Genomic DNA, 11,458 nt, shown 5'->3' with positions numbered 1-11,458 from the left:
GGCGGGAGTCAGGGCAGCAGGGTGGCCAGGCGGGAGTCAGGGTGGCGGGAGTCAGGGCAGCAGGGTGGCCAGGCGGGAGTCAGGGTGGCGGGGTGGCCAGGCGGGGTCAGGGCAGCGGGAGTCAGGGCAGCAGGGTGGCCAGGCGGGAGTCAGGACAACGGGAGTTAGGGCGGTGGGAGTCAGGGTGGCGGGGTGGCCAGGTGGGAGTCAGGGTGGCGGGGTGGCCAGGTGGGAGTCAGGGTGGCGGGGTGGCCAGGGGGGAGTCAGGGCGGCAGGGTGGCCAGGCGAGAGTCAGGGTGGCGGGAGTCAGGGCGGCGGGAGTCAGGGCAGCAGGGTGGCCAAGCGGGAGTCAGGGCGGTGGGAGTCAGGGCAGCAGGGTGGCCAGGCGGGAGTCAGGGCGGCGGGGTGGCCAGGCGGGGTCAGGGTGGCGGGAGTCAGGGCAGCAGGAATCAGGGCGGCGGGATGGCCAGGCGGGAGTCAGGGTGGCGGGGTGGCCAGGCAGGAGTCAGGGTGGCGGGGTGGCCAGGCAGGAGTCAGGGCAGCAGAGTGGCCAGGCGGGAGTCAGGGCGGTGGGAGTCAGGGCGACAGGTCTGCAGGTGGTGGGCCCGCTATTTGGTACGCTTTGTTTCCCAGTTCAGGACATATTTTCTGTGGCAGTTCCAACTTTCCTCCACCTCCTGCTTTTCTTGCACACCCCTGCTCCACCGCGCTGGCATTCCCTCCCCCCACAGCTCCCTGTGTCACAGCCTTCATGCTGCTCTGCTGACAGGCACCCGGGGATTGCCACGCCACATGCCCGCCCTCCGTCCCAGAGCTCTCCATGCTGCTGGCGAGGTTGCTGTGGCGGGACCATTCCTGTGACCCAGTTGGGTCTGGCCTATGCGCTCCACCTGGGAACAGAGAACCAGAACGGTGGGCATCTCTGTCCCTCGTGGAGCCAGCCATTCAGGGAGTAGACGGGGCCAGGGGAGCCTGAGCTGAGCCCCAGAGCAATGGCAGAATCGTTGAGTCAAGAGACAGATGGGGGACTTTGAGAAACAGAGGTGGAGTAAGAGGTCTGTTCATAAGGCACAAGAGCATCCATATTGGGGCACAGGGAGATAATAGTGGGGCAGCATGTTCCTCACATGGTCTGGATGTGTGTGGCCCTGGAGCGCCCAGGGACCACCGACTGTCCATTTTCACATGTGGGAAAATGGGAGCCACCATAATTCTCTGCCTGCCCTCCAGACCAGAACAAGGGTAGGCCTGGCCCCTGACAGCTACACTGTCTGCTCACCGAAAGCTAGAGCGGAGTCACCCAGGACACCTGCGTGGCTGCCTTGGAAGTTCCCAGGTCCGCTGTGCTGTGTTAATCCAGAGACGGCCCATCCTGAGTGGAGTGGGCTGGCTGCGCTGCCGCTGCCCGCAGTGCCCTGCTCACACTGACGCCAGCTAACCGACGGCTCTTTCTCTCCTTCTGTTGCAGACTCAGTTTTCAGATAAGCCTGTCCAAGATCGAGGTCTGGTGGTGACAGACCTCAAGGCAGAGGATGTGGTGCTGGAGCATCGCAGCTACTGCTCGGCGAGAGCCCGGGAGAGAAATTTTGCTGGAGATGTTCTAGGCTACATTACTCCAGTAAGTTGGGGCCCTGTGGTATGGAGGGACAGGCTTCGACCCTGGGCTCCTCCCAGCCCCCGGGACTGGCTGACTGCCTCCTAGCCTAGGCTCTGCTCTCTTGGCTGTTGCTTCCGAAAGGCTGCCGTGGGAGCAGTGCCATCCTGGAGGTGGCAGAATAAAGGACAGCTCCCTGAGCCTCCAGAGGGGCCCTGGGGCGTCCTGGACCTAGCTGCCATCCCAAGAGGTACATACGCACTAGTTTAGGTGGAGGGTTGTCACCCTGGGCGCAGGGGACACCAACGAGGATCTTGGGCTGTGGCCGCAGTCCCAGCAGCTCGAGGGTGGCAGGGCGGCCCAGCCGGTGTCACTCAAGCTCCGCCCCGGGCTATCCAGAGCCAGGGAGCAAGGGAGCGAGGAGCGGCAGCAGGTGTGAACTCACCTGCGCTCACCCCTCCCCCCGCCAGTGGAACAGCCATGGCTACGATGTCGCCAAGGTCTTCGGGAACAAGTTCACACAGATCTCGCCGGTCTGGCTGCAGCTGAAGAGACGTGGCCGGGAGATGTTCGAGATCACAGGCCTCCACGACGTCGACCAAGGTCCTCCTGTCTCCTCTTTTGCCTTTGTTTTTCCTTGGGGCTGAGAAGAGTGTGCATGGGTGTGTGTGACAGAACATGTGACTTGGGGTGTGTCGGTGGCTGCTGAGGTCAGGGTGTGCGTGTGGGTGTGCGTGTCTGAGGGTGATGAACATTTAGCCTACCCCTCATGCTGCATAGCCGAGCCCAGAGTGCAGGCTAGTGTGCGGGCTGGTGTGTGGGCTGTTGTGCAGGCCAGGTGTGAGTGGACCAGGTGTGAGTGGGGCCTAGCAGCCCGCAGCGTAAGCCCCACAGTGCTCCCACTATGGTGTTCCCCACCACGATGCTCCCCGCCACGGTGCTCCCCGCCACGGGGCTGCCCACCACGGTGCTCCCCGCCACGGTGCTCCCCGCCACGGGGCTCCCCGCCACGGTGCTGCCTGCCACGGGGCTGCCTACCACGGTGCTCCCTGCCACGGTGCTCCCCGCCACGGGGCTGCCCGCCACGGGGCTCCCCGCCACGGTGCTCCCCGCCATGGTGCTCCACCATGGTGCTCCCCACCATGGTGCTCCCCACCACGGGGCTCCCCACCACGGTGCTCCCCGCCATGGTGCTCCACCACGGTGCTCCCCACCACGGGGCTCCCCTGTACGGTGCTCCCCACCACGGTGCTCCCCACCACGGGGCTCCCCGCCACGGTGCTCCCCGCCACGGTGCTCCCCGCCATGGTGTTCCACCACGGTGCTCCCCACCACGGTGCTCCCCGCCACGGTGCTCCCCACTACGGTGCTCCCCACCACGGTGCTCCACCATGGTGCTCCACCACGGGGCTCCCCACCACGGTGCTCCCTGCCATGGTGCTCCACCATGGTGCTCCCACCACGGGGCTCCCCGCCACGGTGCTCCCCGCCATGGTGCTCCCCACCATGGTGCTCCCCGCCACGGGGCTCCCCGCCACGGTGCTCCCCGCCACGGGGCTCCCCGCCACGGGGCTCCCCGCCACGGTGCTCCCTGCCACGGTGCTCCACCATGGTGCTCCCCGCCATGGTGCTCCCCGCCACGGTGCTCCCCGCCACGGGGCTCCCCACCACGGGGCTCCCCGCCACGGTGCTCCCTGCCATGGTGCTCCACCATGGTGCTCCCCACCACGGGGCTCCCCACCACGGGGCTCCCCACCACGGTGCTCCCCACCACGGGGCTCCCCGCCACGGTGCTCCCCGCCACGGTGCTCCCCGCCACGGTGTTCTGCAAGGCTGATCAATGTCTGGATGGCCATACTGGGGAAGGTGCTGTCCTGGAGCTGACAGCGTGGAATTCTAGGGCGCTCTCACCTCTCTTATTTCAGACTCAGGGGTCAGGCTGGCTGTGGGATGGGCTTTCCCTTGCACACCCAGGCTGCGTGCGAGTGTGTGCAGGGCATGACTTGCACAGGCCCTAGGCAGTGAAGGACCCAGGCCATGGAGTCTGTCCTCCTGGTAGCTGTCTCCACTTGAGAGCCAGGGAGGAAGGTGGAGCTTGGGACCACGCTCCACCGAGGGCAGCTCCATCAGAAGGGGCCTGATGTCTGTGGCTGACCGGCATCGGGCTCTGACATGATTGGCAAAAGAGGAGTTAGTCGACTGGAGTTCTGAGAGCAGAGCTGTTTTCCTTGATTCTGGGAGAACTGTGAAGAGATGATGGGGCGTCTGGTGGGTTCCTATACTGTGAGAACCAGAGGAGGTGATGGAGCGTCTGGTGGGTTCCTATACTGTGAGAACCGAGAGGAGGTGATGGAGCGTCTGGTGGGTTCCTATACTGTGAGAACCGAGAGGAGGTGATGGAGCGTCTGGTGGGTTCCTATACTGAGAGAACCGAGAGGAGGTGATGGAGCGTCTGGTGGGCTCCTATACTGTGAGAACCGAGAGGAGGTGATGGAGCGTCTGGTGGGCTCCTATACTGTGAGAACCGAGAGGAGGTGATGGGGCGTCTGATGCTGTGAGAACTCGAGGAGGTGATGGAGCGTCTGGTGGGCTCTGGCCATTCCTCAGCTTGGAGGACCTGCTCTGATATTTCCAAGGTTCTTTTTTTTTTTTTTTTGGGTCTGGTCATGGGGCCTGAACTCTGGGCCTGGGCGCTGTCCCTCAGCTCTTCAGCTCAAGGCTAGCGCTCTACCACTTGAGCCACAGCGCCACTGCTGACTTTCTGCTTATGTGGTGCTAAGGAATCGAAACCAGGGCCTTGAGCATGCAAGGCAAGCGCTCTACCACTGAGCCACCTTCCCAGCCCTTTCCAAGGTTCTTGGAGTTTAGTCACCTGTCCCCTTGTCTCATGCAGGGGGAGTAGGCTTAGTCACTTTGTAGGAGCAGAAGGAGGGTGCTGGAGCCAAGAGGGGCCAGGAGGAGGGGACGGGGTGGGCCAGGAGGAAGGGTAAGACTTGGTAGAGTAGGGTTGCCCTGGGCTGGGGTAGAGGTCAGTTCTTTTTTTTTTTTTTTTTTCCATCACGGGGCCTGAACTCTGGGCCTGGGCGCTGTCCCTCAGCTCTTCAGCTCAAGGTGAGCGCTCTACCACATAAGCCACAGCACCCCTTCTGGCTTTTTCTGCTTATGTGGTGCTGAGGAATCGAACCCAGGGCCTCACGCATGGGAGACAGACTCCGCCACTGAGCCACCTGCCCAGCCCCAGAGGTCAGTTCTCACTGACCTCTTTCCCTGGGGCTCCCTCACCTCTTCCGCACTGCTGTTTTTCTTCTGGAATGTTCTGAACCTTCCAAGCAAGCGTGTGCCCGTGTTGACTGCCCGTCCATGTCCCGCAGGGTGGATGAGAACCATCAGGAAGCAAGCCAAGGGGCTGCGTATAGGTGAGTCCAGCGGGCCTGTGTGTGGTCTGGCCCCGAGCCCTCACTCCGCTGCTGCTTGTAGCTGTCTTGCTCAAGTGTAGGCCGTGCTTCTGACTGCTCTGAGCCCAGACAGCCGATGCCCCCCCCCCCCCCGCTTGGCATTCATGGCTCGTGGTCCAGCCTAGTGCTAGGGTCTTCCACTCTCCTGGACTGTGACCCACCAAGACCAGGACCATCTCCACAGTGACTGCATCATCTTCTTCCATTTCTCTCTTCACCTGTCCAATGAGCAATGATGCACTCTGAACCACGCTCAGAGTTCCGCCCAGGGTTGACGTGTACCCTGGAGCTCACCACCCGGGGTGGGCATGTGCCCCTGGGCAGCAGAGTGAGCCTGCGGAGCTCGGGCTGAGGGCGTGACCGTGGGGGTTGGGCCAGAACTGCGAGCTTGCACTGAAGAGGCGGGCGAGGCACGGGGCGAGGCACGGGGGACCCTGGCAGGGGCTGGGAACGCTCAGGTCAAGGCCAGGTTGGTGACAGCCCCAGAGACACCAGCCAGCAGCCTGGTCCCGAGGGGGCGGGGTGGGAGGTGGGGGAGGGCTCCCTCCCGGGCCCGGGGTGTGGGTGTCATGCTGGACCCCTGGCTGTCCAGGGGCCTTTCTGTCCGTCACCACGGCCTGCTCTGGGGCCAAAGGGCAACGAGCAGAGGACGACGACTCCCTGTGTCCTCTCCTCAGTGCCTCGGCTTCTGTTTGAGGACTGGACCTTCGATGACTTCCGGAGCGTCTTCGACAGTGAGGACGAGATAGAGGAGCTCAGCAAGACTATGGTCCAGGTGGCAAAGGTGAGGCCTGTGGGTGTCCCAGGCCTCAGCTCAGGAGGGCTCAGAGCTCAGGCCACCCGGCCCCGGCCTCTAGCTCAGGCGGCATCCAGCTCAGGAGGGCTCCAGCTCAGGAGGGCTCAGGGCTCAGCCACCCTGCCCCGGCCTCCAGCTCAGGAGGGCTCAGGGCTCAGCCACCCTGCCCCGGCCTCCGGCTCAGGCGGCCTCAGGGCACAGCCACCCGGCCCCGGCCTCCAGCTCAGGAGGGCTCAGGCCACCCGGCCCAGCCTCCAGCTCAGGAGGCCTCTAGCTCAGGAGGGCTCAGGGCACAGGCCACCCTGCCCCAGCCTCTAGCTCAGGAGGGCTCAGGCCACCCTGCCCCGGCCTCCAGTTCAGGAGGGCTCAGGGCTCAGGCCACCCTGCCCCGGCCTCCAGCTCAGGAGGCCTCCAGCTCAGGATGGCTCAGGGCACAGGCCACCCTGCCCCGGCCTCTAGCTCAGGAGGGCTCAGGGCTCAGGCCACCCGGCCCCGGCCTCTAGCTCAGGAGGGCTCAGGGCTCAGGCCACCCGGCCCGGCCTCCAGCTCAGGAGGGCTCAGGGCTCAGCCATCCTGCCCCGGCCTCCAGCTCAGGAGGGCTCAGGGCTCAGGCCACCCGGCCCAGCCTCCAGCTCAGGAGGGCTCAGGGCTCAGGCCACCCGGCCCTGGCAGTTAACACCTGTCACTGCAGCTCTCCAGCCACCCGCCACGCTCTCGGGCCCCACAGGGCCTGTACTTGGCTGCTGTGGCCTGGCTTTCTGCGCTGGCATTTGCATTACAGCTCTGTCTTCCAAGAGGGTGGCTTGGAAGGGCACGGCATGGCTCCTGACCGCAGTAGTCCTCGGGGTGGGAGGTCCCTTACCGCCTGGAGCAGGGGGTTTCTGTTGACCAGACCCCTCTTCTGTTCTGCTTGAAGCCCACATCTGCTGGCACGGTGTGCCTGGCTGCAGGGGTGGAGGGAAAAGGGTGGGCAGAATGCGGGAGTGCCCCGGCCGGAGCCCTCCCTCTGGTGTGTGCCGCAGGGTTGGAGCAGGACCTTGGCAGAGGTAGCTCCGTGGCTGTCTCCTCCTCACGTCTTGTGGGCACCTGATTCCTCATCTGCTCCTGTTCCTTGCAGAACCAGCATTTTGACGGCTTTGTGGTGGAGGTCTGGAGCCAGCTGCTGAGGCAGAAGCACGTGTGAGTGGAGAAGCGGGTGGCTGTCCCGAGCTGGCAGAGTTTCGGGGAGACCTCAGGAGAGGGAGGCTGTGGGGAGGGGGGTCTTCCTCCAGCAGCCTCTGCTCCTGCGGGGGACAGGACCCGAGAAGGGGGCCTGCCTGCTCCTAGAAGCTGGTATGGCCGAGCCGGACACCCCGGTCTGGTAAAGAGAGGGTGGACTTGTGCAAGAGGCCAGCTTGCTGGAAAGCAGACACCTCCCAGCTGAGCACAGGTGTGCCTGCTGAGAGGAGGCGGGTGGGCAAGTGCAGGCCTGAGGTGTGGCCGTCCCAGTGTTCTCCGGGGAAGGGTGGGCTGGCCCGGCCGGAGCTGTCACACCGTCACCCGTGCAGGCCTGAGGTGTGGCCGTCCCAGTGCTCTCCGGGGAAGGGTGGGCTGGCCCGGCCGGAGCTGTCACACCGTCACCCGTTGGCCCCACGGCCACTGTCCCCCCCATGGGCCCCCACAGCCCCTGAGGCATACCACCCCCTCTTTCTTTTTTATTTATTTATTTTTTATTTGTGAACATACTGTACAGAGGGGTTACAATTACATGGGCAAGATAATGCATACATTTCTTACCAAGCATTGCAGCCTCCTCCTTTGGTTTACCCTTCACATCCTGTCCCAGCCTCCCCCCACCACCCCCTCTTTCTTTCCTCTGCTGTCTCGAGAGTGTTGAGTGTGTGGGGCCACGCCATGCACTGCCACTGAGGTGCCCACCCTCCCCTGGGCTCCTGTAGTTCACAGCTGGGGTTGGGGTGAGTCACAGGCTCCAGTGAGCCGCAGGAGCCTGGGGCAGCGAAGTAAGCCTACAGGGCCCAGGAGCTGAGGAGGGCAGGGCAGGGCGGGGCGGGGCGGGGAGGGGGAGGGGCAGGGCAGGAAGGGGCAAGGCAGGGAGGGGAGGGGCAGGGTGGGGAGGGGTGGGGAGGAGGGGCAGGGCAGGGCGGCTGGGACTCAGGAGGGAGGCAGGACCTTCTTCCATAGCTGTGCCAGACTTGGGGTCTGCCTACAGAACGCAGCAAAGGAGCACCTTCCTGCCGGGGTGGAGCACGTGCTGGCTCGGGTGCGTCCTTGGTAGAGGCTGGCGCAGCCCACTGTAGGTACCGGGGCAGCAGAGTCCTGTAGCCGGCCAGCCGGCCCTTCAGCCATAGCTGAGCGCTTTGGAGTCAGCTTTCTTTCTCCGGCTCAGGGTTGGCAGAGGAGGCCCCAGATGAGGTCCTGGCTCGCCTGGCATCCCTGTGGCTGGCAGGAGACTTGCAGATCTTAGCTCTGCCATGTGGGGGCAGCATCCCAGCCCTGCACAGTGCTCCCGTCAACAAGGGCCCTGGCACAAGTTGCTCAAGGCCCACCCCCGAGTCCTCCTCCTCCTGCCTCCCCACCCCACAAACTCCCCAGGGAGGGAGTCCCCCATGGAGACAGCTCCGCCACCTGCCAGCCTTCCTGCCAATCCTGGACTGCATGCCCACTGATCTGAGCTCTGCCTGCATCCGCTTCCATCTCAGCGCATTAACCATGCAGGGAGCAGCCTGTGTGGGTGTCTGGGCTCCGCGCTGAGGCCTGGGCAGGAAGTCATGGAGCCTGGATAAGTGAGAGGCCGCAGCAGGGGGTCCTAGTGACGGAGACACTGCTAGCTCCAAAAGCCAGCCTGTCCGGCGTTGGCGTGGGGCCGCCTTCCACAGTGAGCCCCGCTGTGTCAGCCATGAGAGCAGTGGTTGGGAGCTCCTGCCCTGCCGGCTTCTATGGCTCTCCCTCCCCCCACATCTGTCCTGGATTGCAAAGCCAGATCATTCTGGCAACGCTGTGCTCCATATGGACACTTGTCCTTGGTCCAGGTGGTAAAGTGAAATGGCTTAGGGTCTCCATGACACATGGCCCCTCCGTCCCCCAGGGAGTGGAGAGGCACCCAAGAACTGTCTGACAGCTCTGGGCTTCAGATTAGCATCTGGCCCCACGTGGAGACCACCACACCTGATGGATGGGAGGGGGGGCGGGACAGGCAGGGGGGGGGACTGGACCGCCCAGGCTGCCCAGGAGTTCCTGACTCCCCTGACCTCACACCAAAGTCTCCAGGGGAGAGAGGGGGCCCTTTATCTCCCTGAAGCCCCCAGCAGAGGGCTGGAGCCCCTGGAGAGGGTGGTGCCCGGGTTTGCAGAGCTGGCCTGGTCTTATCCCAACAGACAGCCAAGGTCCTGTGGTAGCCCTCCCAGCACGCCAGAGGCCGGTGGTGTGATGGGCTTTCCCCAAAGCAGCGGACTCTGAGGGCATCTGCTCTTCAGCTAACCCTCACCCACCCCTGAGAGAGGCCAGGCCCCTGGGGGGGGAGGGGGAGGGGGGCAGCTAACCCTCACCCACCCCTGAGAGAGGCCAGGCCCCTGGGGGGGGAGGGGGAGGGGGGCAGCTAACCCTCACCCACCCCTGAGAGAGGCCGGGCCCATGGGGGGGGAGGGGGGCAGCTAACCCTCACCCACCCCTGAGAGAGGCCGGGCCCGTGGGGGCGGGGAGGCAGCTAACCCTCACCCACCCCTGAGAGAGGCCGGCCCGTGGTGGGGGTGGGGGGCCAGCTAACCCTCACCCACCCCTGAGAGAGGCCGGGCCCGTGGGGGTGGGGAGGCAGCTAACCCTCACCCACTCCTGAGAGAGGCTGGGCCATGGTGGGGGTGGGGGGGCAGCTAACCCTCACCCACCCCTGAGAGAGGCCGGGCCCGTGGGGGCGGGGAGGCAGCTAACCCTCACCCACTCCTGAGAGAGGCTGGGCCGTGGTGGGGGTGGGGGGGCAGCTAACCCTCACCCACCCCTGAGAGAGGCCAGGCCCGTGGCGGGGAGGGGGGGCAGCTAACCCTCACCCACCCCTGAGAGGCCGGGCCCGTGGGGGGGGGGAGGGCTGGTGGGGGGAGGGAGGGCTGGCAGCCCTGGCCCACGTGTTTGCGTTCCAGGTTCTGGCTGTGTGCACCGGCCGCCAGGCACAGGCTCGGAGACAGCTTACCCAGGGTCTGAGGACACAGTCCTCAGTGGTCCCTCGCAGCAATCCCCGTCCCAGAGCACTGTCCTCTGGAGGCCAGCTCCAGCCTCTTCATGAGGTCGGACTCCTCATGGGAAGTGCCCCGGTTTCCTGAGGCCCTAAAAGTGGCCGTCGGTGTGCTCCAGCCTGGGAAAGCGGCCCGCCACTGTCGAGCACAGGCAGGAGGGTCCTCCCCCGGAGGGGCGGCCTTCCTGCCCATTACCTAGAGGTGGGAAGCAGATGGGTGGCGGCCACCTCTGGTTGGACACCTGTAAGGCCCAGTACCCCAGCTGGCACGCCGCCGGCTCGGCATGCCCGTGTGTGTGTCTGTCTGTCTGTCTGTGTGTGTCTGTGTGTCCGTGTGTGTATAGCTACTCGCCATACAGACACCAGGCCAAGGAAGGAAGGCGGTGTGCGGAACTCAGGCGCCCCCCATCCCTTGTGGCCTGGGTTCTCCCACTGGAACCACAGACCCTCAGGGTGGAAAGTGATAGCCTAATCTGGGCCACATCAGAAAGAAAGCAGCCACTCCTGTGCAGTGGTCAGCCATCGCTGGGACCCAGGCCTCGCCCCTGCTCTGCAGAGCTAGGGCAGGGCAGGGCGGCGGGCCTGGCACGGGGTGACACCGTGGGTCTGCTCCTGAGGCCAGCGTGGAGGTAGCATGCCAAAGCTGACCTTGCAGCCAAGGTGCCGGGACCCCGGTTGCGGTCCACCTTTCCCCACCGGGACGGGAGCCCGGGATGGGCAGGCCACAGGGCGCAAGGCCCGCATCAGTCCTGGAGGTGCACCAGCACCCTCCCCTCACTGCCTAAAGCCCCGCCTGGTGTGGACTGTGCGCCCTGCGGTGTCGCACAGGCTGAGGATGAGCGGAGACGCGGGGTGATGGGACCGCGCCCATGTCGGGGTCCCCGCTCTGCTTCCCAGCACGCTGAGGCCTGGCACCGATCCCGCTCTCCTGGCCCCTCCCCAGGCCCCTGGCCGGGCTGCACCCGGGGGTGGGGTAAGGAGCCCCGTTGACGGGCCTGGCTCTGCTCTCGCGGGGTTGATCCGGAGAGCCGGTGGTGCTCTGGGCCAACCCCGTGTTTTGGTTCTTGTAGGGGTCTCATCCACATGCTCACCCACATGGCGGAGGCCCTGCACCACGCCCAGCTGCTGGCCATCCTGGTCATCCCCCCTGCCGTCCTCCCGGGGTAAGTGCCGTCCCCCTCCTGCGGATGGGCAGCCCCTTGGGCACTGCTGAAGAGTGCAGGCCTCTTGTTAGCGTGAGCTGCGCCTCGCTTTTTTTTATTTTGTTTGTTTGTTTTTTTTTTTTGGTTCGGTTGTAGGGCCTGAACTCTGGGCCTGGGTGCCATCCCTCAGCTCTTCAGCTCAAGGCGAGCGCTCTACCACTTGAGCCACAACGCCACTTCTGGTTTTCT

The 11,458-nt window shown here is 64.9% G+C and overlaps 1 protein-coding gene across 1 annotated transcript in view; it reads left to right on the top strand.

The window, feature by feature from the left end:
- Nucleotides 1-1,456: 1,456 nt before the first annotated feature.
- The window catches only part of Chid1 (chitinase domain containing 1), a gene marked incomplete at its 5' end in the record, with an annotated part of 18,497 nt that continues 8,495 nt past the window's right edge, over nucleotides 1,457-11,458 (top strand). The window contains 6 exons of the mRNA XM_013033352.1: nucleotides 1,457-1,618; nucleotides 2,065-2,197; nucleotides 4,966-5,010; nucleotides 5,727-5,833; nucleotides 6,963-7,024; nucleotides 11,138-11,230. Of these exons, the coding sequence (XP_012888806.1) occupies nucleotides 1,457-1,618; nucleotides 2,065-2,197; nucleotides 4,966-5,010; nucleotides 5,727-5,833; nucleotides 6,963-7,024; nucleotides 11,138-11,230 (602 nt within the window). The remainder of the gene's footprint in view (nucleotides 1,619-2,064; nucleotides 2,198-4,965; nucleotides 5,011-5,726; nucleotides 5,834-6,962; nucleotides 7,025-11,137; nucleotides 11,231-11,458) is intronic.

This window comes from Dipodomys ordii, unplaced genomic scaffold, assembly GCF_000151885.1.
Source record: "Dipodomys ordii isolate 6190 unplaced genomic scaffold, Dord_2.0 Scaffold166, whole genome shotgun sequence".
In the NCBI taxonomy this organism is placed as follows: Eukaryota; Metazoa; Chordata; class Mammalia; order Rodentia; family Heteromyidae; genus Dipodomys; species Dipodomys ordii.
This window is presented reverse-complemented; position numbering and strand designations above follow the sequence as displayed.